This window comes from Penicillium psychrosexuale (assembly GCF_028828465.1).
Source record: "Penicillium psychrosexuale strain IBT 29551 chromosome Unknown utg000002l, whole genome shotgun sequence".
In the NCBI taxonomy this organism is placed as follows: Eukaryota; Fungi; Ascomycota; class Eurotiomycetes; order Eurotiales; family Aspergillaceae; genus Penicillium; species Penicillium psychrosexuale.
Window position 1 is genome coordinate 5070024 of NW_026643187.1, and position 27175 is coordinate 5097198.

Consider the following 27175-nt stretch of genomic DNA (forward strand, 5'->3'; position numbering starts at 1 on the left):
AATCTAACCGAGACTAAACCCCACACCGCATATCCTCCACCTCCTCTCGCACTGCGCCTCTCCGTCCGGATAACGAGGGAATTCACATGACTGGCAATTACGCCAGTAGCCTCGTATTATCTCGCATTGCCGTGCTATCGAGGCACTCATCCCTATCAGGTATGCGGGGGTAGCTAGGTGCACGTAGAACCTCGATGTAGAAGGGATCTCCGCGATAGCCTGGCAAGCTCGATCCACCATGGAAGACACTACGTTCGACTGATATGTCGATGCAGATGAATCGCCGCCCGTGGCCATTCCTGCGCGACCGAACGCCATGATTGCCGCGGCGCCTCTATACACGGTCGCAGCAAGATTGCGGTCCGTCGAGTCGCCCGAGTTGAGCTGTAGAGTTTGGGCTATTGCTCGAGCACAGAGGTCCATAGCGCAGGTTCCATTGCCATTGCGGTGTTTTGCAAGATAAACAAATAAATCGAATGTATCTGCTGGACATCCGACTGAGTCGAAGAATCCAATAGTTAAGGTCTCACGATGCCAATCCTCGAAAATTAATGGACTTTCCCTGACAAGGGCGCCTGTAACATCAAACCACACTAGATAGGCTAGGATATCCGCTAGAGCGGAGATCTCGGCGCAGAGGTTGTCGAGATCGGCCTTGTCTCGGCAGTGGAGATCTAGCAGCGAGCGCGCGCCTTGAAGATGGCAATGCCAGTTGCCAAAGGATCCGCAACATACTTCAAACATAGCGAAAGTGGCGATGCCGAAAAGCGCAATTGGGTGTGCGGACTGGACAACTTGATTCAGGTTTGTCAAGGCCACTAGATGCGACTGGAGGGATTCTTTGTTGTTTGCATCTTGGATGCGCGAGCGGGCGAAGTTTAGCGTGCGTGAAATCAGTTGGATTCCTTCTTCTGGAATGTCACGACTGCTGGATTGTATTTGTTGGCAGAAAGTGTCCAGGAGGTCGACGAAGCCGTATAGATTGATAGATGCTGACTTGTAAACTTCGACATTTGGCGATTCGTCATTGGGGGTCTGTGGTGAGGTGCTTTTTGGCGATTTCGACTTCTTCTTATCATCTACCCATATAACTCGCTGTGGATAATTGCATGCTTCTCCACCCTGGACACAGGCTTGACATCGGGGCCGGTTCAGGTCACATTTGAGCCCTCGGGCTTTGCAATGACCACAGTCTCGGTCGTGCCGAATGCCTCGGGGCTTTTTCACTTTCATGGTGTGTGTGAAGTTGCCAGGCTTGGAAGGCTATCAAGATGTATAGTGCGGGGGTTGCGGACACTTCCCCGATTAGTCTTGGGTGGAGCTCTCGTATCTTCGATGTTGATCCTTTTGGTGTTTTGGTTTCGGCTGTTTCTATATCTTCTTTGGTGCCAGAGGAAAAACAAGAAAAGAGTGTGCATTTTATCTAGCATTAACCCTGCAATAATTGGGTTCAATTCTGGTTGAGGTCAACAAGTGAAGGACACACGCTGCGAAGAAAAGTGAAAGACAATATCATCAACCGGGAGCCAGTTGGAAATGATCAGAGACAAGATAAAACGAGGGCAAAGTCACAGCCGGTCGAGAAAAGCAAAATGAAAACAAAGCCTGCAGCAAGAATAGAGAAAAGAGCGTGAAGGGAAACGAGAGACAAATCTGCTAGCCATGTGCTAGCTGAGAGCAAAAAAGCAATCTCGCCAGCAAGAACATAATAACCCAATGAATAGCCAGACTCAGAAAAAAGCAACAGAAAAGAAGGACATCTATCTATAAACCAGAAACCAGTCAAATAACTTTTGTGAATAATAACATCGGTCAAGACAGTGATGCAGCCTCACGTCTTGTTCAGACCATTTCTTTTTGAGTAACTTAGTGCTTGCACATACCCGGGCTCCAATTCGGAATCCGCATCATGTTTCGATATGGCTGCTTGCCGCGATCGGATTGCTTCCTGCGTTGCATCATGCGCTCACGTCGATCGCGTCTCTTGGTAGCCGAATTCGGTTGCTCTGGCTTCAGGTTCAGCGCCTCCATTGAGATCGCTAACGGTGATTCTGAGAACTTCCTTTCTTCCGCGCGTCGACGACGTAGTATAACCTTTCGACGATGTCTTGAGATAACACGGATGGAGGAGATCTTGGAGACCTTGGAATTCCTTGAAGCCTTGGAAACCTTTGACACCTTTGAGTCTGAGACTTGAGAAAGACTCTTTGCTTCTGCAACACTGATGCTTGCATACAAACTGCTTCCACGGGAGAGCTTTCTTCTTCGCATCCTCTTCATTTGCTCGATGGCAGCAACTGTGAGAGATCGAGTGGACGCAACGCTTCCACTTTGCATTGATGCAACGCTTTCGTTTTGTAGGGATGCAACGCGCTGGGGCTTGGCAAACGGTCCATCATGTGCATGTGGATAAGGGGACTCAGGCCTGCGAGTGTTCACCGAGTTGGTCGCGGACAGAGGAGGGCTGCCAACGCCGACTGTTCCAAAGATGTGAGGAGGAAGCGAGTTCTCGATGCTCATACGTCGTTGCATTCCAGCAGGGCCTGGTGCAATATCCGGATAATGCGAGTTCATGTCGAGCACACACATTCCAACAAAAGGCGCCTGGAGGATCGCACTGAAAGGAGGCTGCTCCAAGAAGTGGCTTGGGGGGCCATGATGGAGCACCGTAGGCAAGGAAACAGCCTCAGTGTGCTGGGTACTTGGTGAGGCGGGTTGTTCCTGACAGTCTTTGGTCGGGCAGGACTTATTGGCAGCCACAGGAGAATCATCTCGTGAGACACTCTGGTGCAGTGAGTCGACACCGTGCGAGCAGTGATGACAGACAACGTCATATTCCCCTTCTCGTGGTATGAAGGTCATTGACGCCGGGTACATTCCCATATACATGTCAGGGGCCCAGTTGCAAACCTCCAACCAAGAAGGTAACTCGTCGAGTGCGATCAGAGGCGTCCAAAAGCCTCCGGGACGCAGGACGCAAAATCGTGGACGTGGGCGTAGAAGAAAGCTTGGAGGGTGCTGCTGAGATTGGACAAAGTCCGGACGTGGGGTAGTATACTGCATTTTGAAGAGACTGGAAGAAGATGGAAATGAGTGTAGTGGAACAATGATTGTATAATGAAAGAGTGTTGTATGAAAGAATGTATGGGTTATGGAAGAGGAAGAAGAAGAAGAGGAGAAGGAAGAAGAAGAGGAAGAGGAAGAGGGGAGTGATGAAGTTCTGTCGGTTCTGAGGAAGGAACAGCATAGACAGTATTGCAGGAAGGAGCGATGGGTCAAATGTCAAAAGGAAAGAACGATAGTGATGACCATTCCCAGTAGGTATGAATCTGATTTCTAGCAGATGTTCTTATACTGAGGAGCGATTAGCTAGAGTACTATATTCCATCTTGTCATGACTGCTGGACAATATATATCGGGCACGAGAGAAGTCATCAAGGTCAATGATGCCATATGTATATGCGATGATATAGCGTCAGATTGTTCACTTCCTTCCAAGTTCTGCCATGGCATCACCATAATGTCGCCTTCTAGATTCTCTTCGTAGTCAAGTTGAGTCAGAAACCTCCCAGGCTGATTGATACTAGGGCTATTTTCTCCTTATCTTCACTTATCGCATGTTATCGGCCCTTCAAAGCTTATCGGCCCGGATGCAAACAACATCCGAGCTACTCTGGCAGCCAAGCCAAGTATTGTACACAACTTATACTCCGACTCTTACCTACTTACCTTCCCCTCTCCTCAACTCCCTTCCTCCTCAATTCCAATCTTTTATCAACAAAACCGACTCCATCATGACAACCATCACAGACCCAACGAACGCCACCCGCGCAACCCCAAACATCCCCATCGAGAAAGCAGTCCTCCACATCGGCAGCTCAACCTTCATAAGCGCCCCCAGCCAAGAAGTCTGGGCAGCGCTAACGAACACTTCAACATGGCCAAGCTGGAATAGCTTTGTGCCACGGGTAACCATTCGCTCCCAGCCAACCCCAGACCCATCTCAATCCACCTCTGCACCGGACCCAGCACCAGCGTCAATACCAGCATCAGCACCAACACCAACCTCCCAATCAACAGATACAAATACAGAACTATCTCCAATCCTCCAAAAAGGAACAAAATTCACCCTACACGTCCGCATGGACCCAACCTCAACCTCCACCAAGCCCCAGCCGGCAACAGACGTACACGCTCTCATCAGCGAATGCAGAGCGCCGAACGCGGAGACCGGCGAGGTGGGCCGTATCGTTTGGGTCGCGGACTCCGAAGCGCCGGGTTCGTTTTCGCCATCGCTTTTGACGGCGGAGCGCGTGCATGAGATTACGGGTGTTGAGGGTGGGACAGAAGTGCGGAATTGGGAGGCACAGGTTGGGTGGTTGGTTTATGCGGTGCGGTGGCTGTATAAGGTTAAGCTGCAGGCGAACTTTGAGATGTGGGTGGCTGATTTGAAGGGGTTTGTTGAGGGGGGCAGTATTGCTAGTTCTTCTTGATTACGCGTTGGAACTGTTGCCCTGCGAGCTAGGCTCGAAAAATCTGGATATTTCCATAACATGATCAATAGTTAGCCACCTGGGCACTTTATTTCGCATGATTCAACGAAAAGTGGCATGATACGAGGGCTTGAACATCCCATTGATCCTGCTCCTTGACACCGGAATCGGATGAGAATGGCCTGAGCGTTGAGCCAAATGGCATTTGCGATGGATTCAGATGGTCAGTAGACCGCAAACGCGGCCGACGTGTCATGTTATTTGATTAAATATTATGTTCCTCCAATATGCAAGTATGCAAATATGCAAATATGCGATCAAAATGTACTCCAATGCCATACATGTTCCGCCAAACTCCATCTAAACAGGGTATATAGACAATGCAAATATAAACAAATAACCAAAAGAGTATAGCAAATATATCCCGTCCAACATCAAGCAGACGCAAGCTCAACCCAATCAGGCGTCGTAATGCGCATCGCCGGATCCTTAACAACAGCCGGCTTGACAATGCGCTCAACGAACCCATTCCTCGGCACCCGACTCCCATTCATACCCGACCTCGCAAAATCCACAATCTGATGCCCAGCCCTCGCCATCTCGAGCCTGAGCCGATGATTCATATTAGGATAAAGCAGCAAATCGCCCGTCGCAGTTGCAAGCAGCGTAGCCGCCAGCGAGAAGACATCCGACGCAGGCGTCGGCGCCATCTCAATAGATGTAAGGGAAGCCAGCATTTCCGGCGCCGTGAACGGCGGCGTGAACGAAGGCATCGATGCGCGCGTCGTATCGAGCGGCGCATCGGCCGTCGGGATATCAACGGTGGCGGAGAAATCCGCGAAAAGAGGCTCGTAAGGGAACTCGGGAGTCTCACTGCACTCGTCTGTGTCGACGGGCCGGAGGAGGATGTTGTGTGGTTTGATGTCGCCGTGCACGACGCCGGCGACTTGATGCAGCCAGTTCAGGCCGGCGATTAGCTTGCGCGCGAGCTCTTGGTACGAGGTTGGGCCTTGGACGGGGTCGAACATTGTTGCTGTTGCGGGTTTGCGGGTGCGCGCGAGCTTGGATTGTTCTTCGATGTATAGTGCCAGGGAGGTGGGGACGGCGGTCATTACTAGTGCGCTGAGGTCGGCGCTGTAGCCGTGGAAGGGGACGATGTAGTGCTCGTGGCCTTGGGTGAAAGTGAGGCGGGTTAGGGTTGATGCTTCGGCTTTGAGGACTGGGCGCGCATCGCGGCGCAGTGGTGCTTTCACGGCTAGAACTTGCGATCTTGAGGTTGGGGAGCTTGGGGGTGTGCCGGGGAGATTGGTTTGCGGGCGTGGCAATGAGCGCGCTTTGTATACTATGCTCCAAACGCCGCGGCCGAACTCGACGGGGCGGTTGTTCTCGTCGTGGCAGATTTCGAGGTCGTCGGTGAATTGTAGAGTGCCGGCATTGTCCTTGGAAATGGACGTTTGCTTTGCCAAATTTTGGAATGGACTTGGAGTTGATCTTGGAGGCCTTTCTTTGGCTATAGGCGTCACCGGTGGGGTGAGACTCGATGGGGCTTGAGCCGATAGTGGTGGGCTTTGGCCGGCTGTCTGAAGCGACAATTGAATTGGGGAACTGGCCATATTTTCAGTGCGCAATACCGGAGGAATTCGCGAGCAGATCAGGGTCTATATGATCCCGGGGGAACGGGCGAGACCCGCGTAATCGTTCTGATATCAACAGCGCCACCGGGACATGCGATAGGCAAATTAAGCCTCACCCACGGGTGCAAGTATAATAATGACGGAGTGGCGAATGGTGTTTATAAGATTGGGCTAGAAGATAGACAACGAATAACAGGGAAATGGCCATGCTAAAAGTACTCAAACCAACAGCAAAGAAAAAAAAAAACAACCCAAACCGGCCCACTTCCGGTCTCGAACATGCAAAGGGAAAAAGATAGAAAAGGGAAAGATACAAGATCGACGGTGACATCCAGATACTACGGTGTCACTGGATAAGTGCAAACGGGGGGGAACTAATCTGGAGACGGGTCCAATTCATTTCCTTTGACTTTTTAAGATTAGACAAGTAAATATTCAACGGTTCGACTTATTTCGGCCACTTGCGATTTGCCGCTTCGAGTTGCGATCGGCTTCCGTTGGACTCACCCGAATCTGACCAGTCAAGGGCAACCGTTGAACACATGTTCGATCCTGTGGATCACGTAATCACGGCAGGGTCCCGAGGTCAGGTGATTGACCAAAGATCACGTGGACAGGATTAGTCATCCTGCCCTAAGCCGCCTATGGCTACCAAGGCCACGGGCTGATTGCACCGGAGACGAGAAGGTTCAACCCGGTCATGGCGAGGGTCACTGATCGCTTGAAGACAAACGACTAGTAGAATGAGGCAATCAAGTCCATCTTCAAGCGCGCCAAGCTCATCCCTTGGTCAGTAATATATGATATCCAATCCCAGATAGCCATGATGCCAACAATGTTGAGGCAAAGTCGAATCCATGGCTCCCATTAAGGGCTCGTCTGTTTTTGGAATCTTCTTAACCAGCGAGCAGATACAGTAGTGCTCTAGGGGCTTGGGTATGAGTCACACTCGGGAAGCGGCCTGTGACAGCAAAGCGCCAGCACGATCTTGTCGTCACTGTCAATTCCCGAAATGGCGTCCAGGCGCAGTGACGACGAACCTGGAACACGAAGTTGGCCGCCATGCGACAGCCTCATTTGTAGCATGGTCGAAATTCCGACATCACACTGCACCAGGTGATTTGTCTTTCGGGGATTTTGCCCTGGGCAGTCGTCGACACCATAGTGGAACTGGAAAGTGGGATATCGGGCGCTCTTCCGCTTCATGTTATAACTTGGCTCCCTCCATTCTGTCACCTTCCATCGAGTCGGTGCTTATTGGGACAACTGACATCATGGGGTAAGCCTGGGGTTTATCTAGTAAACCCTACTTTCCTTTTACCATGTATGATTGCCTGGACAATGACCCGAATATGAGGTTAAGAGAAAATCCATGATTCTGGTTGTTCCGATCGGATTGTGGGCGAAGTCTGTCATAGTGTGCGTCCACTTCGCATATTTAAACCACAATAATACTCGATTTCGCACAATATCATGGGGGTATCAACTAAAAGAGCATAATGTGATTTTCCAACGGGTTCTTCGCCAGGGTTTACAGTTTCCGTAAAAATCCGATTGCTCAGCCAGCCTACTTTCTAGATACATATGCAAAAATGGAACCAGCCTATTGAAGCTTTCAATTCAGCTCTCTGAACCCCTGTTCCTAAGGCTTCTTATTTCTTCAATCAAATCGATCTTCAAGCCACGGAGTAGTCATCCGTATCACCCGGGTGAAAACTGGGTGAAATCTGGGTGAGACGGGCCGGCGCGACCACCACACGTGGCTCAGCCAGTGTTTAGTGCTATATCATTGGGTATGAGTGCAAGGTCTGGAACGTTTGATATGCAATGTGCTCCGTATAGATATCAGATTTTCCCTGACTGGGGGGGCTGCTGCCGCACATTTTATTGAAATGATCCCCTACAGTAGACTTTGGGCTCGACTTTGAGGGTGGCTTGGAATGCGCGAGATTTGGGCGAAGTGTCGTTTGGCCAATAATATTCAATCGGCACCCTGCATCTCTATGTTCAAAATGGTAACTAATGTGTCAATCAATTTATTCCACATCGAGACAACCAATTGAAACATCAAGTGGTTGTTGGTGGCTGTTGGTGCCCGAGCCGAAAGGGCTCCTGGGGTCGGGGATTACGGGGGATCAGTGATCCCCGCTTACCCACTGATTCCCGTTTGCTTATAAATAACCTTATACCGACTTAGCACAGAGGCTTGGCATATGTTAGTTACCGTACTTAACTAGTGCTTATGTTGTATGCATGCGGTCATCCTTGGCCGGAATACCGAATTGAGTTTAGCGGTGAGCACCAATGAGATAGGGAGATTCTCACGATTTACCCTTGAAAAGATTATAGTCAATTATGGAGGCTCTTTGAACTCATAGCCTCCATTTTCAGTACTGTTCTTAGTATGTTGTACGTAGTCACAGATTCATTAATGATCTTTTGCGCAGTAGCGTACATTAAATATTATTGCCTAGCAACCTATCATTTGAATATGACCTAAACGGTGCAAGAAAGGAAAGAAAATAGCAAGCAGAACTGTCAGAACATAGGTAACAGGAAGAAAGCAAAATAGACCGACAAGGAAAGGCCAGGAATAGGAATCCCATTCTACCCTTGAACCTGCCTCTCCCCGGAAGACATCATTCCAAGGGAAAACATAATTTCCCCTTGCTCAGCGTATTACCTATCTTCTTCTTCCCCAACCCTTCCTCAAAGGTCTTCCCATAGTATGCCAGGCTTGGACCACATACCCAGCCGCTCCCTCTGGCGTCCGCTGCACAAAGAGCACCCCCATCGAGATATAGAATACACCGACAATACCAGTAAGAGCTCCCTGGTACCCCAGCATTCTTTTGCCACGGGATATATACAAGGAATCACCAAGATCTCTTTGCTCCCCAGATGAAGAAGTGTCAAGCAACGCATTCATGCCCTGTAGAGTACCGAGAACGGTCACTAGAGCGAGGGCAAGCGAGAAGGCACTGAAAGTGATTGCGATCACTAACATTGCCTTGTACGACTTCCTCTTGGATGTGCCCGTACGAGCAACGAGGAGCATAATTCCCGAGATGAAAAATAGGAGGGCATGAACGAGAGGAGGCTCACAGAAGAAGACATCATTTTGGAGGTGTTTGAATTGTGGGAGGGTGGTGTTCAGAAAAGTTTGAACGTCGGATTGAGCACCAGAGACTTCGTGGTCTAGGTGCTCCCAAAGATCTTCGCTTAGGTCGTCCAGATCCTTTCGGCGCATGTTCGAGACACAGTTGGTGAATGTTTGTGCGGAGGAATTGCCATCGGAAGAGGAGACGGCAGCTGCATCGGTGACTGATAGACATCCTCCTACATACACTTAGCTAGGACGGCTCTTTATTAACGAAGAAATTTGGCTTTTTGTCCACTCACCAAAGTAGCCCACCCGAAGTGAGATATCGTAGGTCGCGTTTGTTGAGAGCTCAGCGAGGTAGGTGTTGTTGTAATCTGCCATTGTCCAGGCGCAGCTCGTCAGAATATAAACTGAATGCTGTTAGAAAACACACTGTATCACGCATTTTGTCCAAACTTACGACCGAGACTGATTGCCAGCAGATAGGAGACAACCGCTAGGAACACGAGTGCACATATGGGTTTTTTTCCTCTTCGGTTACCCCCTACTATAACCCATGGACCATTAGTATTATTCTCAAGATGTTGCAGTCGCTAAGGGAAAAGTCAAATTTCTTACTTGGTTTCTCAATAACCACCGTCTGTGGAAGAGGCGCATAATTCGGTGCATACTGAGTGTTCGCGGGATAAGGATTATAAGGAGCGGCAAGGTGAACTGCACTGGTAGACGAAGTTGGCTTTTTCTTGCCAGTGGACTTCTTTCCCGTCTTCTTTACCCCAGTTTTCTTCACCCCAGTCTTGGCCTTCTTTCGTGGAAGTGTTGAGGAGCTGGAGTTCTCCATGGTGCACAGTAGGTAATGGCATGGAATAACTTCAGAGCCTGCCTGTGGATACGTCTTCCAGGCTCTCATATACCTTTTATATACCCCGGTTAAACCAGGGAAGTCGGCCTATTGGCTGAATAGTAAGATGTATGACTGGTGGGAAGTAGGTTCTCCCCGAAAGTCTAGCCCTCGTATACAGACTTGGCAGAAACGTGTATCAAATGGGGGCCAAGCGCCATAGCCCTAACAAATTAATATCAAGCAGTAGCCTAGCCTCCTAGCTCGTGTCTTCGAAAAAGGAAATATCGAAAGCCAAGACTCTCAAGCGGGCAAAAAGAGGGGTGGGCTGTGTTCAGCCTCAACACATGCAATTTAGACCTGTAAGTTGTAGGCCCGACTAGGCTTCCTACATGTCTACTTTTGGTTGATTTAGCCTTGGCAACCGGAGGCTACTAGCATATTTCGGATGAAGTAGCTCAATATACAGTTTTGGTCTATTGACGTGGTTTGCTCCTACGTATCGGTACACTGTGTATTATGAACATGGGGTAAATATAGCTAAACGCACCAACAAGAATGTGTAAGTTTTAACTCGCAGGCTCTTAGGTGAGGAGGGTGGTATACTGATCTCGCCTATAGAGTTTGAACGAGTATTGCGCAGCTCTTGGTCGTCGTGGCGAGAAGGTCGAGTTGATGGCGGGTTGCAGTCACCTCTCCATGGCAAGTTTCCAAAGCAGGGAAGATGAGAACTACAAGACAATTATCTCTGCCATTAAGAAGATCCGAAAGTTGGCACTGAAAGATACAGCACCCACTTCATCTGGACTGCACGAAACGGCTCAAGAAATTCAGAACCTCCAGGTCATTCAGTCATCCCAGGCCACGACTATACATGCCGTCCAGAATACGGTCTTGAACCAACAGGATTTCAGCTTGCAGAATGCAGTTACGGCCACTCACAATACATCTGGTGCTCGTGAATTAAGCTATGGCTCATCGCAAGGTACCATGATAGCGCTTAATCAGTCTAGACCGACGTATGGCAACATCCAGGATCCGTCAAGGGCCTATTCCGCCACTCCATAATTCTCACAATTTGACGCGAATATGATGAAGATCCGCAGGCGCCCTGTTGGACTGTCCCCTGTCAATCAAATATCCAATTCAGCTGGTCACGAAACCCAGCCTAACATACCATCACAAAGACTTCAATTTGCATCGGGGCAATCGGGACAGCAAACACAGTACCTCGCCAACATTGCACCAACCACTGTGCTAGAACCGAAATCTTCCACAAAGTCAGGCAAGAAGCCCAAAACCCCACCAGAGGCCCTCCACATCCCGCAAAACTACCATTGAACCCCGGAGATGCGGCACCCAGACCAGCAGTCGTCCGCCAACTTATCGGTAACGAGGGCATGCTCTCCACTTCTAGCAATATTCACAGAACAAACCAGCAAATGCATTATACAACCATAAATAGCATGGCAATCGGTTCATCCCAACACATCGCTCCGCAGCCTAGTTCAGGGACATACAACTACCCTCCAGTCCCGCATCCATTCCCTACCAATCATCCTACGACCCTTACAGCTGGGGCAATGCCTGTTCAACTGACATCCCCACAGAAAGTGACAAAGCCGCCGAAGGCATCCTCAGGCGAGCAACGCCCCAAACCTGCAAAGCTACCAGGGACGAACCCGATGCCGCAACAGACCCGCCCCAATAAGGTTAATTCAGGACTTAGAGGACTTCCGATCCCGACTACCACAGGTGGAACCATACCCAAAGTCGCTCCAATGCAGGCTCCCCCCACCGCACAGCAAGGCCTGCGGGAACTGCAGCTACAGCCTAGCTATACTCCACCCCCCAAGAAGCCCGGGTTTTCAAGAGGATTTTCTCGTCTAGCAAGCTATCGGAACCTGCCCCTGCCACAGGAGGCCCTGGAGTATACTCGGGACCACAAATTGGTCCACACCAGCCGTTGAAGCCGTCCAAGCCATCCAAACCTCCGTCCGAGCCAACCAGTTTGGGAGGCCCTGGAGTATACTCGGGACCACAAGTCGGTCCACACCAGCCATTGAAGCCGCCGAAGCAGTTGAAACCGTTGAAGCCGTTGAAACCCTTGAAGCCATCTAAGCCTTCATCCAAACCTCCGTCCGGGCCGACCAGCTGGGGAGGCCCGGGAGTACACTCGGGATCACGAGGCCTTCCGCAACAGCCGTACAAGCCGTATAAGCCGTCCAAGCCTCCGTCCATGCCGACCAGCTTAGGGGGACCTGGAGTACACTCGGGATCACGAGGTGGTCCATACCAGCCGTACAATCCTCTATCACATACGCACTTGTCACCGTATGGCCCGCCGAGACCGGGACAAGGCCCATTAATACATGGTCACAATCCTAATGACCACTTCGGGCCAGGGCAGCATCAAATTTGGGGCCACGGTGATGGCTTTTATTTTGCACTAGGTCAAACTTCTAGTCACATTACTAGTAATGATCCAATCGAGCCCACAGGTTTAGTCGAGCATCCAGCCGAGCATCCAGCCGAGCCTCCAGTTGAGCCCACAGGCCCAGTTGAGCCTACCGGTCCAGTTAAGCCTCCAGTTGATCATACAGGTCCAGTCGAGCATACGGGTCCAGTCGAGCCTATAGGCCCAATCAAGCCTTCGGGTCCAGTTGAGCTGGTAAATCCAGCTAGGCCAAGAGGTCTAGTTGATCCTACACCTTCAGTCGAGCCTATAGGTCCAATCAAGCCAATAGGTCCAGTCCAACATACAGGTCCGGCTGAGCCTATAGGACGAGGTTTTACTCATGATGAGAGTCATGGCCAGGCCCGGAAGCTTGATCACAGTGACGATCAGGCTCGCCAGTCCCAGAATCAAAGCAATCGAAGTCGAAATATAGCCGCTGGCCTTGCAGGTTTAGCTATAGGTGCGGGCGGTGCAGCTCTTATGATGGCTTCCATGAGCCAAGGCAAAGAAAATGACGAAAAAAACGTTAACGACGACAACAACTACGGAGGAGATGACGACAGTGATGAAGATGATAGTGATAGTCAAGGAGAAGGGGGAGGTGACAGTGACAGTGACAGTGACAGTGGTGATGATGATAGTGATGGTCAGGAAGCAGTGGGAGGTTATGGTGACAGTGAAGAGGGAGATGGTGACAGTGATGAAGAGGATAGTGAAGAGGGAGGTGGTGACAGCTATGAAGATGGAGGTGATGGCAGTGATGAGGATAGTGAAGAGGGAGGTGCTTACAGTGCTGAAGATGGAGGTGACTACAGTGATGAAGAGGCAGATGGCGGATGGTAGTGATGAAGATGGAACGTAGCCTTAGTTTGATATGTCCTTGCATCTATCTGTATGTCGATGTTCATATCTGTACTCCGTATTGACAATCTTCACTTAATGCGCTCATGCAACCCTAAAACCCCCAGACAATTATGTATTCCCATCCTTGTTTACATTCTATAAAATTCTATAAATCCTTTTGTCCAAAATAATATACAGTTATATACACAGTGCCAATCCGGCCCTATTTGATCTTCAAGCCAGTAGGGTTATTAGCCCCATTACATAGCTGGGCCTGGGTCAATGTCCCACCTAGAGCTCGGCTGAAGGAGAAAGCAGGGAGCTTATCCGGAAGCTTCTCATACTTGATCGCGATATCCAACAGGGTTTCTGCGGAAAGAATGCGGAGTCGAACACCGCTCAAATCATAGTCCAAGTTCTCCTGGTAGCTGAAAGCTGGGTCTGAAGTTGAACCATCCGGCAAGGGCATCGGCCCATAGCCAGGCTTGAGTCGTCTTTCGGCAAAGTTCGCAAGGCTTGGAATATCCCGCACATGACTATTGATAGTCTCATTCGGGAAAAGTGTTGTGAGGAGTTCGGCAACCGGCATCTTGTTGGGCACAAATGCTATCAGTGCATAATACCGGTCGAGGACTGGTTGTACCATTGCGCTCGGTAGGTCAAAGACCTTCTTCAGAACGGGCGGGTTAGGGTCCGCTTCGAAATATATGACTCCGCGCCCGCTCCCACGAGGATAAATCTCCTCTGGGTCGATGTACAGGGGTTCAAATGGTCGTCGGTCATGTACCAGGCCGCCATTTTTGGGGGCTTCAACCGAGCGGAAGCGGAGATCATCGATTGTGAAATTATGTTTTTCCCATATCGTCCAGTGAGAAGTTGAGATCAAAGTAGTATAACTTGATTTGAGAGATATTATCTGATCTTCCAGAGCCTTCAGACTCTCAACACTCTCCTTAGGATCCGCAGCCGCACGTGCAAATGACCGGCCCAATTCGTCAAGCTTAATGATTATGTCGACAAGCTTTTCGCGAAACTGATGGGCTGAATTTTCCCTAGTGAGGTGCGTGAATGCTATTCCTCGCCGTCGAATGATGGCTTTGATATTGGGGTCTGTGGTCTCGTGGCTCGAAGAGAGACCCAAATCGTCTGCTGCCGCGATGTCCGCCAAGAGCCTCTGGTGAACATCACTAAGCACTCGCGGCTGACTTGGTATTTCTATTTTGCCGCGGTGAACAACTTCTGGCACCAGCTTTAACGGAGGAAGCTCTCTGTCGGGTGGAGTGATAATATTATTCGCCGCAGCTCTTTCAGCCACGAGCTTCCTGTTGTCATTTAAGTAATCCCAGCCTTGCCATCGAAGGGAGTTTTCAGTTTCGGCTGGACTGGCAACCTCTATGTTGTGCAAGCCTATGGTCTCCGCGAATACGCCAGTTCGTGTGCGCTCTGTAGTGGACCGAGGTAGCATATTCGAGACTCCATTGAAGGGCAATGAGGCAATGACTCGCACGGCCCCGTACAAATTCAACCCATTCTGTTCTAAGCAGCTTTTCATGAAGCTGAGAAACCAGCGGTTGGGTTTGAAATGATCCGTTGGAGAGACAGCATCAGGCAGATTAGCCATGATGAGAAGTGTATCGTTCCTTGGTATAATCGCAGAGCCTTCTCGGTTTCCAGGCCCTTGTTCTGGAAGATGAGTTGCAAAGAATTCAGACCAATCAGCTTTCCCATATATGCGATCATCGACGAGCTTATAACACGGCTTGCTCTCAGCGAGGCGTGCGAGAAGGCCGTGAAAGGCAAGATTTGGTTCAACAAGCACATGACGGCGTGGTTTAATAATTTCATTCAGTCTAGATGAGCAGAAACCACCCCCAGGCCAAAGGTCCAGAATGTCTACCGGCGGGTTTCGACGAAGGTAGGGAGATACGCGCTCGAAAACATGGTCTGCAAAGTTCAAGGCGTATAAGCATATTTGTACCCATTGTGTATAAGAGCTGAGATTCAAGACTTGCCTAGTAGCCCTGGACTCACGTATTGCGGTTGATCCTTGGCTTTCCCACGTTGGAGGCGGATCGCCGAGTAAAGCGTCTCCGTGACCGGAAAACGCGCCAGCGGCATTCGCTCTTTCCTGATTCGCCTCATTATGAAGATCTGGCAAATGCCAAGGTGATTCTTGCGTATGGCATTAATGGAAGGAGAGTACTAATTGAAGAGAGGAATGTGAGGGAATCCCTCGAAATTTTTTTGACGTTGAAGAGCGGAGAGCGGAGAGACCAAGCTTCCCGCTCTCTCATCCCACCTCTTCTCCCCTCACCAGGTTTATCTTCCAGGTCGCCTAGATGCAGCTCCCACAATTGCCGCTGGTCTTTCCAGGTTTCGGAGATTCCTATCATCGCACTATGCTCTTTGAGGCTTGATTTAGGCTCAACTTCATCATCTTGGCTTTCTAATCCTCGTCTACCCTTGCCTTAGCGCACCTTTTTTGTTATGGCTTCCAATGCGATAGGAGCCACTGGAGGTACTGCCCCTCAAAGTGTTGAGCATATTACGCGGATAGCACAGAACTATGAGTACAACTCTTCAGTTCCTTTGCGGTACTGGCTGAGGACCGCCGCGACACTTTTACGTGAGGTTGGTTATACCTGTTGCCTGCACGTGGATATCGACTACTGCAGACTTGTTGACTTTTCTTCATTTGTTAGGCTCACATTTATGAACGCGAAGGACACGATGAGCAAGCCTATCTCATTCTATTTCGACACGCTCAGTTGATCCTGGTCCATCTTTCCAAGCACCCCGATGTCAAAAAGAATGAGGAAGATCGCAAGGCATTGGTGGCAGCCGAGAAAGAGGTTGAGAAAAACCTTAGCAAGCTGGAGATTCTGCGGCCGCGTATCAATAAGCGCTATGAACGTTACACTCAGCTGATGCGGGAGCGCGAATCTCGCCAACAGCCCTCACGAGCCAAAACCATCCCCGAACCACGAGAACAAGTTCCGGATCCTGCTCTCGCCGGCGTGGCAGAGCCTTTGGAAGCTGGAGAGAATCGAGATCTCGCCGTGCAGTTAGCCCAATCAGAGCTCAATCGCCGAGCCACCATCAGAAACTCAAAGGGTCTTTCTAGGCCATCTGCCGAGGAGATTGAAACACGTCGCGCAGCTGGCATATGGAGGGAGTGGGACCATTCTATGAAATCGGACTCTCGCGCAGGTGATCGCGACCACACAAATCAACCTTATAGCCAACACCCCGAAGAGTCCGAGGTTCCTTCATCAGCTGCTTCTGCGTACAAGTATCCAACTGTGCCCCGTCAAAAGCCCCTGGAACCCACTGTGTCTCCAGGCCAAATCGCCATACTCGATAAGAACGCCGAACGCTTTGCGCCCCCGATATTGCCTCCAAAGGAACACCTTGAGCCTAGCCGGGCATCTATTATCGATGATTCTGCAACGGCTGTAGTGCCATCGCGACCGGCAAAGGTATTGCCAGGCCCGGTGCTGCCTGAGAAGATCCAACCTTCTGAACAAACCACCGCCACGCGTTCAGATCTCGATCCCTCAAGTTACACCTTCAAACCCTCCGCCTATCTCGAAAATGGCACCCCCTTGCGCTCGGTATTCTTACCAGCGAACCTCCGATCCCGCTTTTTATCTATGGCTGCTTTTAACACCCGCGCCAACCTTGAGACGTGCGGTATCCTGTGTGGTACTCTTGTTTCCAACGCGCTCTTCATATCTAAACTGGTAATTCCCGAGCAGACATCGACGTCAGACACCTGCGAGACGGTTAATGAATCCGCCCTCTTCGATTACTGTGACTCCGAGGATTTGATGACACTCGGCTGGATCCACACACATCCGTCACAGACCTGTTTCATGAGCTCCCGTGATCTACACACACACTGCGGTTACCAAGTGATGCTCCCCGAGAGCATTGCCATCGTGTGCGCTCCGAGCAAAACCCCCGATTGGGGCGTATTCCGACTGACTGATCCCCCGGGTCTAAAAACGGTCCTGAACTGCAACCAGACCGGTCTGTTCCATCCACATGCCGAGGAGAATATCTACACCGGGGCATTGCGACCAGGACATGTCTTCGAAGTCAGTGGATTAGAATTTGAGACGGTGGATCTCCGTCCGGATGCCTTAAAGAATTAATAGCGTTGCGCTTGAATTGTTCAATACACTGAGATACCATCATCGTCGCATTGATCTGGCTTTTTTCGTGTGACATTTTATATCTTCTAGAAGGGGAGTCTCCAATTGAAATATTTTCTTTCTAGTTCATATTAAAGACATGAGCATGTAGATAGTAGGTTCTGCTCAGATATATAGTCAAGTTCAACCTTATTTGACGACATTTATGATTTCAGCGACATTTGGAGTGTATCTAGATACTATTTAGCAAGACAATTGCTACTTATATATGTATGATCTCATCCCAATAGTTAGAGTCAAAACTTCATTGTTCTCTGTAATCATGCCACGCCTTACAAGGATGGCCAGGTGTGACATCTTAGATTTCCCCACATGATAAGTCGATAACCATCTCAACTTCCCCTCCGCATTCGTACCTCTACCATCAGCTTAACATCCTTCGTCAATTGATTTTGAATTGCACGAATGTCGTCCCCATCACAAGAAAATATCCCCTCCGACACCCCCACCTCCTCCACCTCCACCCCGGGATCACCATCCCAGACACCCACAGAAAAACCACCCTACCAATCCGCTGCCTCCTACTTGTCCTACCCAGTCAGCCACGTCGTCTCAGGAATCTATCGCCGCATAGCAGACCCAGAGACAACCAAAGAAATGCCCTCCGTCATGCCATGGTCGCGGTCCCCCTCATCCGAAGCGTTCACACCGCGCCGAACAGCCTCACCCTTCCAACCCCCACCACTCACACCCATCACCCTCGGGATCCCCACAGGGGCCGACTCGCTCCAGCAGCAACTCCTGACACGCCCACTAGCAGAAGAAATCCGACTGCTAGTGCCGCCCCGCCTGCAGCTCGCCGAAACCTGGCGTCTAGCCTACAGCCTGAACCGCGACGGCGCCTCCCTCTCCACCCTCTACGAGAACTGCGCCGAGTTCTCGCACCGCAGCCCGCGGGCGGGCTACGTCCTCGTGATCCGCGACTCTTCCCCCTATAGCTCCGTCTTCGGCGCCTACATGACGGACGCCCCACACCCAAACTCGCAGTTCTTCGGCACAGGCGAGTGCTTCCTCTGGCGGGCTAGCGTGCTCCCGCCCCCGGCAAGCTTCCCCCTTGCCCTACCAGGCGAAGGACCCCAGTCTGAGGAAGCCCTCGAGCGCGCTGGCCTGCCCCCTCCCCCCTCGGCCGATACCACTACCGCCGGCCGCTGGAGCACCCTGCGTAACGACAAGTCGAAACCCCCGCGGGCGGAATCACCGGCTCATAATCTCAATATGAATATTAAAACTAATCTCGCCGCTGCGAGTGGCGGAGTCCTGGCGCCTCCGTCGCCTTCCTCGATCCATAGCCCTTCGCGGAGCGGTGCGAGTACCCCCGAACGCATTCGCTTCAAGGCTTTCCCGTACAGCGGGGTTAATGATTACATGATTTTCTGTGAGACTGGATTTCTCAGTCTAGGAGGCGGGTAAGTGGTTGATGTTGCTAGAAGGATATTGATATTGTTCTTGGCTAATATGACGTAGTGACGGCCACTACGGACTGTGGCTTGACAGCAGTCTCGAAAAAGGTGTGAGTTCACCCTGCCAGACTTTTGGTAACGAGCCTCTCTCCGATGAAGGCATCAAGTTCGATGTACTTGGAGTGGAGGTGTGGTATGTCGGTTCTTGAACAACCGCATATGTACAGCCTGACACCTTAAACTTGATGTATAAAGAATGCCTGTGTCGGGGAGGATATACGTATGGAAGGGATATTTATTTTAATATAGACAGGGCCGACAGGAGCGGACTGTGGCATCCATCGAGATTGAAGACCCGGATCACGAAAAGTAGTTCATCTTAATGGCCTTTCAAATACCCAGACGGCGATGTGGTGCTGGCCTCCCTGCATTGTTGATTCTGCTATTGTCATTTGCCTTAATCTAGTGTTGCTTGTTTTGCCTAATAATTTATGTCTTGAACTTTGGATAATTCACACAAACAGCTTTGCTTTTTTGTTATCATCAAGCTAGATCTATTTTTTGGATGGTTTCACCTTTATATGGCAATTCCTTTACAATTCCTTCACAATCCCGTCACTTGCCACTCAATGTTAGTTTAGTTACGCGTTAGTTCGGTTACGCGTTAAAAAGCACTACTCAGATCGAAAGTGAGGAATTGAAAAGTAACGATTTCTATTGCTGATTCAGGAACTCTGTTTGAAATTCCTGAACCAGGTCAGGAAGGCTGCTTTGAACATGGTCCACAAGAAGACTGCTGAGACGACGCCGCAGGTTGCCAGCCCCCACGGATCGCCGTGCCAGCGTCTTCCAATCTCCTCGGTCGAAGAACTCCTTCTCTTTCTCCTCCCTCTCCTCATCCAGCAAATGGCGTGTCTCGGAAGACTTAGTACACACCAAGTGCAACCCCAGTGGCACTTCGGATGCCGATCTTTTGATGGCATTCAGCCATAACGCTTCCTCCTCTGGCTCCTCGAGTGTGTCAAGATGGGTGATGATTCCCAAGATCCGTTTCCGGTTAGGATCATACTTGTCAGCAAAGTCGATTAACTTTTGAGGGCAGATGTCGATTTTGGCGGAGACCACAGGGAGGATGATGCAACGTTGATTCAGCACGTAGTTTTCAATCGTCCGACGACCAGGAGTCTTCTCTCGACCTCCATTGTTGATGCCATCTGCGAAGAAGAGCCTGGGCATGTCGATGAGAGTCAGGTCAGGTTTATCGGGACCAGAGACCTCAACTCTCATGATATCGTCACTGAATCCATCCTCGAGGGAGAATTTAACGAGTTGCGTTGCTTGCTCAATCAGCGCGACTGACTGCTCAGTGTTGTCGTGAACAGGGGGATCAAATGATTCTAGGTGCCAGAGGTCGCTTTCGTTTATTCTCGTTGGACCAGGCCGGATGCTCACTTTGAAGCGAGGTGTTGGGTCATGGCGCAGTATGATCTCAGTAACGAAGCCAGTGTAAAAGTCATTCCTCGATGGAAACCTCACGCCGGAAATTGATTCGATAACAGAGCGTTTGGCGTTGGACTTGGAACCACAGATAATCATCTGTGGCAAATGGACATATTTACTAATGCTGATGGTACGGAGGTCGTCGACGATGTTAAGGATACTGCCTTCTTCTGTGTATGACTGAGGCGGACCTTCATCTGGCTTGGCCGGATTGGACATGGTAAGGTTTGGATGTAATAGGTGTGAGGAATGAAGATGGAACGAGCCGTATGTATTTGATGGCAAGAAGGATGATGAAGATATGAAGATAAAAGATGGGAAGAAGAAGAAAAAAAGAAGAAAGGAAGGGAAGAAGAGTCCATCTTATATATTGTCCTTATGCGTTTAACGTTAACAGCGCGCGATGCGGCGACTCATGCGACTCATAGATGCGACTCACAGATGCGACTCATAGATGATTACCGCGACGATGTGATGCGATGGACGGTCATGCGCCTGGACATGCCCTACTCCCGCGTTTTCTTTCACACTTCTGGTTAATGCTATTAGTCGTTTGTTCCTTGCTCTACTCAAAGGTATGTAGAGACAACAATGCTCACGTTTCTTTATCCCCGAATGGTAATTAGGGCATTCCGGACTTTATGAGAGAGCAAAATGTATTGGACGATATGCTAACTTTAGGGACTTCAAGAATAATTGCTGCTTAGTATCTCAGACCTATGTTTGATTTGCATTTCTTTGTAGACTAGGACTATAAGGACTTCGGGTGCTTCTTAACAGCTTCAGGTGCTCGCCGCCTTCTCCAGTAAACCCCGATCAAAGTAACAGTTCAGTTGCCAGATTTGTAGGCCATCCGTGCCGCATCCCTCCTCGGATTTGCCAATCTCATAAACAAAGGCTTGGGGCAGAGGTACTATTCCCTTTCTACCTTTGAGATGCAAGTTGTTCGTGGTCTCCACAATCACGGTATGTTTGCCAGACGTCTCATCGCTCAAAACGACGATTGAAATCACGTCATGCGCACAACGCTCAAACTGTCCGTAGAGATCGATGTAGTAATCCCAGATCTCTTTGGCCCCATGGATGATAGACCGATCAGTGTTCACCAGGGTCGCATTGGAGGCGTAATATTTGGTTGGGGGTGTGGTCGTCTTAGCAATGCTGAAGTCCACCGCATATTTAGTGTACCATGAGAGGACGGGATTGGTTGAAAATATTGAGGGTGGGTTGGCGAGATTCAAAGGCCCTTTGACCACGGTAGTAGTGACGCTCATGGTTAAGAATATACCCAATCGAAGTATAGGCTGTGGTCAATGGAAAGAAATTGTAAGAGCAAGGGTAGTTCAAATTATTAGTTTCCGAAAGGAATATTGTGATATCAAAGCTGTTATAACCCTCGGGTCGTCGTCGGGATGATACCGAGGAACATCCGACCTCGGGACTCGGGAATCTCGGGAATCCCGACTCGGGATGACGTAATCCATATAGATTCAACACTGACGGAAAAACGGTGGTAAGGCGAATGTATATGTGGCAGAAAAATCTCAATAAATTCTCTAACTCTCTAAAAATGACAATAGTCCTAAAACATGACAATTTTGTGGACAACTTAGTAATCAAAACAAACAAAACAAAATGAAAGGATGTTTTTCGGGCGAAAAACCACCTGAGTTGGTTTTTCTGCAGAAATACCAGCCTGGTCAGTCACGTGACCCAACTGTATCAGGAATGAAAAATAACAGTATTCATCCTAGATTCTGACAAACACACCTGGAGCATGAAGGCAGAATTGAATTGTAATCAGGGGAAAAAGATTGGATTAAATTACATTTATATCAGCTATGTACCATGAATATCTTCGTAGCTTTCAAGGAGCTTTGACCTCGACAAGCAGTTTTCCTGCGAGATGTTTAGTATAAATTCATTAGTGTGCAGAAATCAAAGCTTACCTGTGTTTACCCCCTTATACAGTTGCATCAAGGCAGTTTCGGCTTGGGATAAACCGCCATGCACAATCGTTTCCCTCCGTTGCAGCCGACCCTCCGCAAGCCACTGGCTGAGCTTCCGTCTGATTTCGAGTTTCTTATCCATGTGATCGAAGACAATGAAGCCTTCCATGCGAATCCGCATCCTCCATATCATCATGTAGTTCTTTGGTCCTTTAACCTCCTGTTCATTGTATTGACTGACTCCACCGCACATGACGAATCGAGCGTTTTTGTTGGCACAAAGTAGAGCTAAGTCGAGAACTTCTCCTCCGACATTGTCATAAAAGAGGTCGATCTTTCCTTGCATCAAACTCTTGAACTTTTCGGCGAAATCCTCGCTCTTGTAGTTCAGCGCCCCGTCAAACTTGAGGTCCTCAACTAACCAACGACACTTCTCATCCGAACCTGCGATTCCATACACAGTGGCACCGTGGATCTTTGCAATCTGTCCAGCGATAGACCCAGTCGCTCCTGCTGCTCCAGAGACAACCACAAAGTCCCCAGGCTTGACATGGCCAACCTCGACCATGCCCCAGTACGCAGTGATTCCTGTCAAGCCAAGGACGCTGAGGAAATCGGTCAAGTGGCCTCCATCCGCAGGATCAGGCGTAGGCACGGATTCCAAAGAGCTCTCATTGATAATTGCGTGCTCAGTCCAGCCTACCATACCGAGAGCATAGGAGCCAACTGGAAACTTCTCTGACCGCGAGGCAGTTACACGGCCCACAGCGTAGCCACGCATGATTTCGCCAATTGCAACTGGAGGAATGTATGAAGGTCGATCGTCCAACCACCCACGCATCGCAGGATCCAGACTTAGGTAAAGGCTTTCCAAGACAACCTCTCCATCTTCAAGTTCTTCCGAAGTAGGAGTTGTATGCTTTTGTACAGCAAATGTTTCCCCGGGGACAATGTTTGTCTCCGGGCGCTGTTGAAGATGGATTGCGATATGTTCGGAGGACATCTGTAGATAAACTTATTATGAGTATGATGAAAATCAAAGCAAGGCCTGTAAAACCGTACTGTTCAAGTAGTCGCTTATGCGACAAAAATATATTTCAAAGAATTAGAAAGCGATAGCCTAACACCGTTGTACAGAGAGAGTACGAAGTAGACAAGAATAAACTGTTTCTTTGGCCCCTTCGACAGGACATACCGCTCTATCATCGACTACGCGCTACCTCGGGAACATCCCGAGATCCTCGGATTATGCAGCCGCTTTACCCGTACGGAGTAACTATACGGTTGGGGTGTCCCTTTAACAATCCCCTATATATATAAGCTTATATAAGTCATATAATGAATAACTATCTACGTCAGGATACATCTGTTTCGATACGGCATATGATCATCCGGCAGATAGACGTCCTTATAGTTCGGGACCCCCCAAGGATCCCCAGCGATCTAGCAAGAATTAGTCTTGGCATACCATCAATACATTGTGTTCCTCCCAACAAGCCTATTGTAACTTACCCGGTTGACAGGCCTTACACCTGCATAACGTATACCCTTACATACTGGTTTCATGGTCTCTTGGACAGGCAGGGTAGGAGTGCTAATCCTAGAGCGATTGCATGAATCTACTATAAGACCCTAAATCTTACTAAACCCCAAGAAAGACTCTACTAAGAAAATAATATTCTACATAATAGCGAAGCATAGGTTCTCTCTACATTGAGCACGCGCACCGGAACGCATGTTTAACGAACCGCCAGATCCTCCGGGCCGAGAAGCCCACAAAAGAGATTGCTCCCAGGAACCCGCTAGATAATTGATTAATCAATCTATTAATTTACAGTATAGACTGATTCCATCCGAGGAATCCACTGAGGTGAGGATGGGGTGACCTACGATATCAACTCATTGGCAAGCAAGGCTGTCCTTGGAGAGACACGAGTAAGGCGTATATCTAGTCTGCTATTACTTATTGCCTTTTGACTTTGCTTTGACTACGACACAATAGAAGAGTACTTTGAGCGGGAAAATGGGAACTTTGCGAGGGAAGACTCTCGCCCAGACATAGAAGAAACGAATTTTCGATCTCTCACAACACAAAGTCAGGATCTCTCCTCCTTCTTTCTGTCTGCGTCATAGCCTGGGACCACTTCCTTGGAGATTTCGTGAGTGATCGCGGATATTAAAAACCCGAAGAGAAGCATATCTCCACTCTCGAAGATGTTGAGAGGCCCGTGCAAGTGGATATGGAGAAACGCTCTGGGCCTTTTTTCACCGCCATTTATCAGGAACTTCAGGTACTGAGGCGTAGGCTCTGCGAGTATGATCCACATCTCGAAGCCAAACTGACCAGCCAGGACATATCTATAAAGTTAGCATTTGACTGACTCATAGTGAGGAAGGCGCTTACCGGCGCTGCGGTTTCTTAGCCTGCTCGCAGTGAGAAATCCAGGTAACCATTTCCATGCCGATTTGTCTCATCAGAGATCCGAAATGGGATGACCGCAAGTGGTATGGCTTGACCTCAAGTATTACGTACGGAAACTTGAGATCTTCGGGATTCCCTCTAAGCTGGCCATCCGCAAACGCGACAATTTCCGCCTTGCCCTTGCAGAACCTGAACTTAGGCTTGTCTACTATCCATGACAGGGGAGACTTGAGCGATAGGCATATCTCGCTCAAAAGAGAGACAAATGATGCATTCACATTGTCTTCTGATATGCCCCCTTCGGGCTGATCTGCTAGAGTAGGAGAGGTTGGAGACCATTCTTTCACAAGTGCTGAAGTGCCGATAGAGGTGTCGGTCTCATCGGAAATTTCCTTCAAGTGTTTCCTCGTGGTGCTAACGTTTGACCCGAACTCAGCATATCTGTCGTCCAGGTGCAACTTCGCCAACTTACGAGTCACATCCGAAAGGGTTTCGCGGTCGGTAGCGATGGATCGGAGTAGCGGAGACGGGACTTTAGACGTCGATACCATATCCGTGGAAGAATCAGTCTTCTGGCGTTTTCGTGCGCTTTCCGGGGAGGGGCTTCTTTGAGCGCCTCCTCTAGCCTGACTGCGGGTTTGACGACGCGGGCTACCTTCATTGGCCGGCGGAAGAATCCGTAGCTGGGCTTGACGTGTAGATGTAAAAACGCCGAGGAAAGGATTTCCTGATGGCCGTCTCCCGAAAAGCTCGATCTCCTCGACGTATTGGACCCAGTCGCGATATTTAGCCAACTTATTTGTTGTACTGGTCAAGGTTCTCTTGGCGATAGCGAGTATCTTCCCTGTGGCAGTGTGGTTGAAAAACAGATCCCTGAGGTCTGCGTACTTGAAGACGATGTTCAAGGTCATGAAATGGCCAGCTTGAACTTTCGAACCCGAGCCCCAACCAGGGATATCGCTGAATCTCGCCTTGGAAGCGGATTTACCAAAGGGAGCTTTTTGCTCAGCCGCCTCAAAGTATGCCTTTTTCATGGCCTCAAACTCCTTGTCGCCAAGCTCCTTCTTCTTGACATTTTTTTCCTTCAACATGACAGCCACGTCGTAGCCTTCCAGTCGGGGTTGAGAATTTTGATTGTGCCTCTCAGCTCTTCATGTCGCCGATGGGTCGAGGCGAGTCCTGCCTCCTTCATCGCCGTCCTAAACCATTCTATATATCTTGTCAGCTTTCTGATGACATTTCGATCAAGGTCGGATTATTTGGTACCGTTGTCCATTATGGTATAGGAGCCGACTCTTGGCTTCGGCACAGTTCGTGAGGCTGGAGCTTTGACCGGTCTTGAGACGGTTAGAACTTGGTACATCGGACCAAACTGGCACTGAACTTACTGCAGCAGGCAAGGTCGACTTGAAGCGGCAGAGCAAGAGCCTTTCTAAAGCACCCAGGGACGAGAAAGGGTAGGGCACAGGGCAGGGGACAGGGCAGGGAAGAAAGGCTGAACAGTGCGAGCTGGCAGAGCATCCAGCAGCACTCGAAGTCTATGAACGGTTTCGTCAGTAACCTCGATAGCTGTGACAAGGTAGGAAGGCTTACAGACACTTTGTGAAGCTACGGTCGGTCGACGACTCGTGAGAGCAAAACGTATGGGAGGAGCAAGGGTTGGGAGGAAAAGTGAGATGGTTGACAGAGGACATGACTTCGTGGGGGCGTGTCCTGTGACTCGCGCGTTATGTTATCAACTTTAGGAAGGCGCGCGTTATGTTGTCGGCTTTAGGAAGGCGCGCGTTTACCTAGTGTTGATGGAGCGTTGACTAACCGATCACCTCCTCATCCATCCTCTTCTCGTCATCTCCTCTCCTGTTCACAGCCATCGAATGATCCTCGCTTACTTGCCACTCGCTTGCTGCTTGCTGATATCAAACTCACGGCATGTCCCTGCCCAGTGATTCCCCTGCCCTTTCTCGTCCCTGAGTGCTTTCCCCCGTTTCTCCCCCACCTTCGCCTTCGCGCAATGGAGCTCGACACTGCCGCCGAAATGGCCAGAATTGCACTCCCCGCCTTTCGATAAGCCACTTGGTCACGACTGCCCTCCCGAACTGTGGGCCAAGGTGATCACCTGGAGGCCATGCCAACTGACTGTTGGCGATAAGCTCTTCTCGGGCAAATACCACGTTGTGCTCAAATTCCAGCAACCCCGTGTGGCCTTCAAACTCCACAACAAAGCACGAGGCCAAGTGATATTCACGGCCAAGAACTGCTCAATCGAGACCGGCTTTGGGCAAGATGAAGCAGACTTTGTCAATCAGCATCGTGGC

General features: G+C 49.7%; 15 protein-coding genes across 15 annotated transcripts; 5 read left to right on the top strand and 10 right to left on the bottom strand.

Moving 5' to 3' along the window:
• Positions 1-3: 3 nt before the first annotated feature.
• On the bottom strand, positions 4-1233 carry N7518_003060 (Zn(II)2Cys6 transcription factor; the record flags this gene model as incomplete). The annotated part of the gene is made up of 1 exon (XM_057183987.1): positions 4-1233. The coding sequence occupies one exon, from the start codon at positions 1231-1233 to the stop codon at positions 4-6; it is 1230 nt and encodes a 409-aa protein (XP_057045437.1).
• Positions 1234-1866: 633 nt separating this feature from the next.
• On the bottom strand, positions 1867-3063 carry N7518_003061 (uncharacterized protein; the record flags this gene model as incomplete). Its single annotated transcript, XM_057183988.1, has 1 exon — positions 1867-3063. The coding sequence occupies one exon, from the start codon at positions 3061-3063 to the stop codon at positions 1867-1869; it is 1197 nt and encodes a 398-aa protein (XP_057045438.1).
• An 88-nt stretch (positions 3064-3151) lies between these two features.
• N7518_003062 (uncharacterized protein) lies at positions 3152-3369 on the top strand (the record flags this gene model as incomplete). The annotated part of the gene is made up of 2 exons (XM_057183989.1): positions 3152-3317; positions 3344-3369. The coding sequence occupies 2 exons, from the start codon at positions 3152-3154 to the stop codon at positions 3367-3369; spliced, it is 192 nt and encodes a 63-aa protein (XP_057045439.1).
• Positions 3370-3794: 425 nt separating this feature from the next.
• On the top strand, positions 3795-4493 carry N7518_003063 (SRPBCC domain-containing protein; the record flags this gene model as incomplete). Its single annotated transcript, XM_057183990.1, has 1 exon — positions 3795-4493. One exon carries the CDS (start codon positions 3795-3797, stop codon positions 4491-4493), a length of 699 nt encoding a protein of 232 aa, XP_057045440.1.
• Positions 4494-4927: 434 nt separating this feature from the next.
• On the bottom strand, positions 4928-6106 carry N7518_003064 (protein kinase domain-containing protein; the record flags this gene model as incomplete). The annotated part of the gene is made up of 1 exon (XM_057183991.1): positions 4928-6106. One exon carries the CDS (start codon positions 6104-6106, stop codon positions 4928-4930), a length of 1179 nt encoding a protein of 392 aa, XP_057045441.1.
• A 945-nt stretch (positions 6107-7051) lies between these two features.
• On the bottom strand, positions 7052-7333 carry N7518_003065 (uncharacterized protein; the record flags this gene model as incomplete). Its single annotated transcript, XM_057183992.1, has 1 exon — positions 7052-7333. The coding sequence occupies one exon, from the start codon at positions 7331-7333 to the stop codon at positions 7052-7054; it is 282 nt and encodes a 93-aa protein (XP_057045442.1).
• Positions 7334-8480: 1147 nt separating this feature from the next.
• N7518_003066 (uncharacterized protein) lies at positions 8481-10071 on the bottom strand (the record flags this gene model as incomplete). Its single annotated transcript, XM_057183993.1, has 5 exons — positions 8481-8520; positions 8878-9466; positions 9530-9640; positions 9691-9726; positions 9849-10071. 5 exons carry the CDS (start codon positions 10069-10071, stop codon positions 8481-8483), a joined length of 999 nt encoding a protein of 332 aa, XP_057045443.1.
• A 558-nt stretch (positions 10072-10629) lies between these two features.
• Positions 10630-13372, top strand: N7518_003067 (uncharacterized protein; the record flags this gene model as incomplete). Its single annotated transcript, XM_057183994.1, has 4 exons — positions 10630-10633; positions 10715-11090; positions 11333-11783; positions 11909-13372. 4 exons carry the CDS (start codon positions 10630-10632, stop codon positions 13370-13372), a joined length of 2295 nt encoding a protein of 764 aa, XP_057045444.1.
• A 223-nt stretch (positions 13373-13595) lies between these two features.
• On the bottom strand, positions 13596-15765 carry N7518_003068 (uncharacterized protein; the record flags this gene model as incomplete). Its single annotated transcript, XM_057183995.1, has 2 exons — positions 13596-15523; positions 15576-15765. The coding sequence occupies 2 exons, from the start codon at positions 15763-15765 to the stop codon at positions 13596-13598; spliced, it is 2118 nt and encodes a 705-aa protein (XP_057045445.1).
• Positions 15766-15859: 94 nt separating this feature from the next.
• N7518_003069 (putative endosome-associated ubiquitin isopeptidase (AmsH)) lies at positions 15860-17529 on the top strand (the record flags this gene model as incomplete). Its single annotated transcript, XM_057183996.1, has 2 exons — positions 15860-16003; positions 16075-17529. 2 exons carry the CDS (start codon positions 15860-15862, stop codon positions 17527-17529), a joined length of 1599 nt encoding a protein of 532 aa, XP_057045446.1.
• A 465-nt stretch (positions 17530-17994) lies between these two features.
• N7518_003070 (putative oxidative stress response protein Oxr1) lies at positions 17995-19198 on the top strand (the record flags this gene model as incomplete). Its single annotated transcript, XM_057183997.1, has 2 exons — positions 17995-18995; positions 19054-19198. 2 exons carry the CDS (start codon positions 17995-17997, stop codon positions 19196-19198), a joined length of 1146 nt encoding a protein of 381 aa, XP_057045447.1.
• A 505-nt stretch (positions 19199-19703) lies between these two features.
• N7518_003071 (uncharacterized protein) lies at positions 19704-20708 on the bottom strand (the record flags this gene model as incomplete). The annotated part of the gene is made up of 1 exon (XM_057183998.1): positions 19704-20708. One exon carries the CDS (start codon positions 20706-20708, stop codon positions 19704-19706), a length of 1005 nt encoding a protein of 334 aa, XP_057045448.1.
• A 563-nt stretch (positions 20709-21271) lies between these two features.
• N7518_003072 (uncharacterized protein) lies at positions 21272-21763 on the bottom strand (the record flags this gene model as incomplete). The annotated part of the gene is made up of 1 exon (XM_057183999.1): positions 21272-21763. The coding sequence occupies one exon, from the start codon at positions 21761-21763 to the stop codon at positions 21272-21274; it is 492 nt and encodes a 163-aa protein (XP_057045449.1).
• A 593-nt stretch (positions 21764-22356) lies between these two features.
• On the bottom strand, positions 22357-23441 carry N7518_003073 (NADP-dependent oxidoreductase; the record flags this gene model as incomplete). Its single annotated transcript, XM_057184000.1, has 2 exons — positions 22357-22388; positions 22439-23441. The coding sequence occupies 2 exons, from the start codon at positions 23439-23441 to the stop codon at positions 22357-22359; spliced, it is 1035 nt and encodes a 344-aa protein (XP_057045450.1).
• A 1093-nt stretch (positions 23442-24534) lies between these two features.
• Positions 24535-25951, bottom strand: N7518_003074 (uncharacterized protein; the record flags this gene model as incomplete). The annotated part of the gene is made up of 2 exons (XM_057184001.1): positions 24535-24796; positions 24843-25951. 2 exons carry the CDS (start codon positions 25949-25951, stop codon positions 24535-24537), a joined length of 1371 nt encoding a protein of 456 aa, XP_057045451.1.
• Between the last annotated feature and the right edge of the window lie 1224 nt (positions 25952-27175).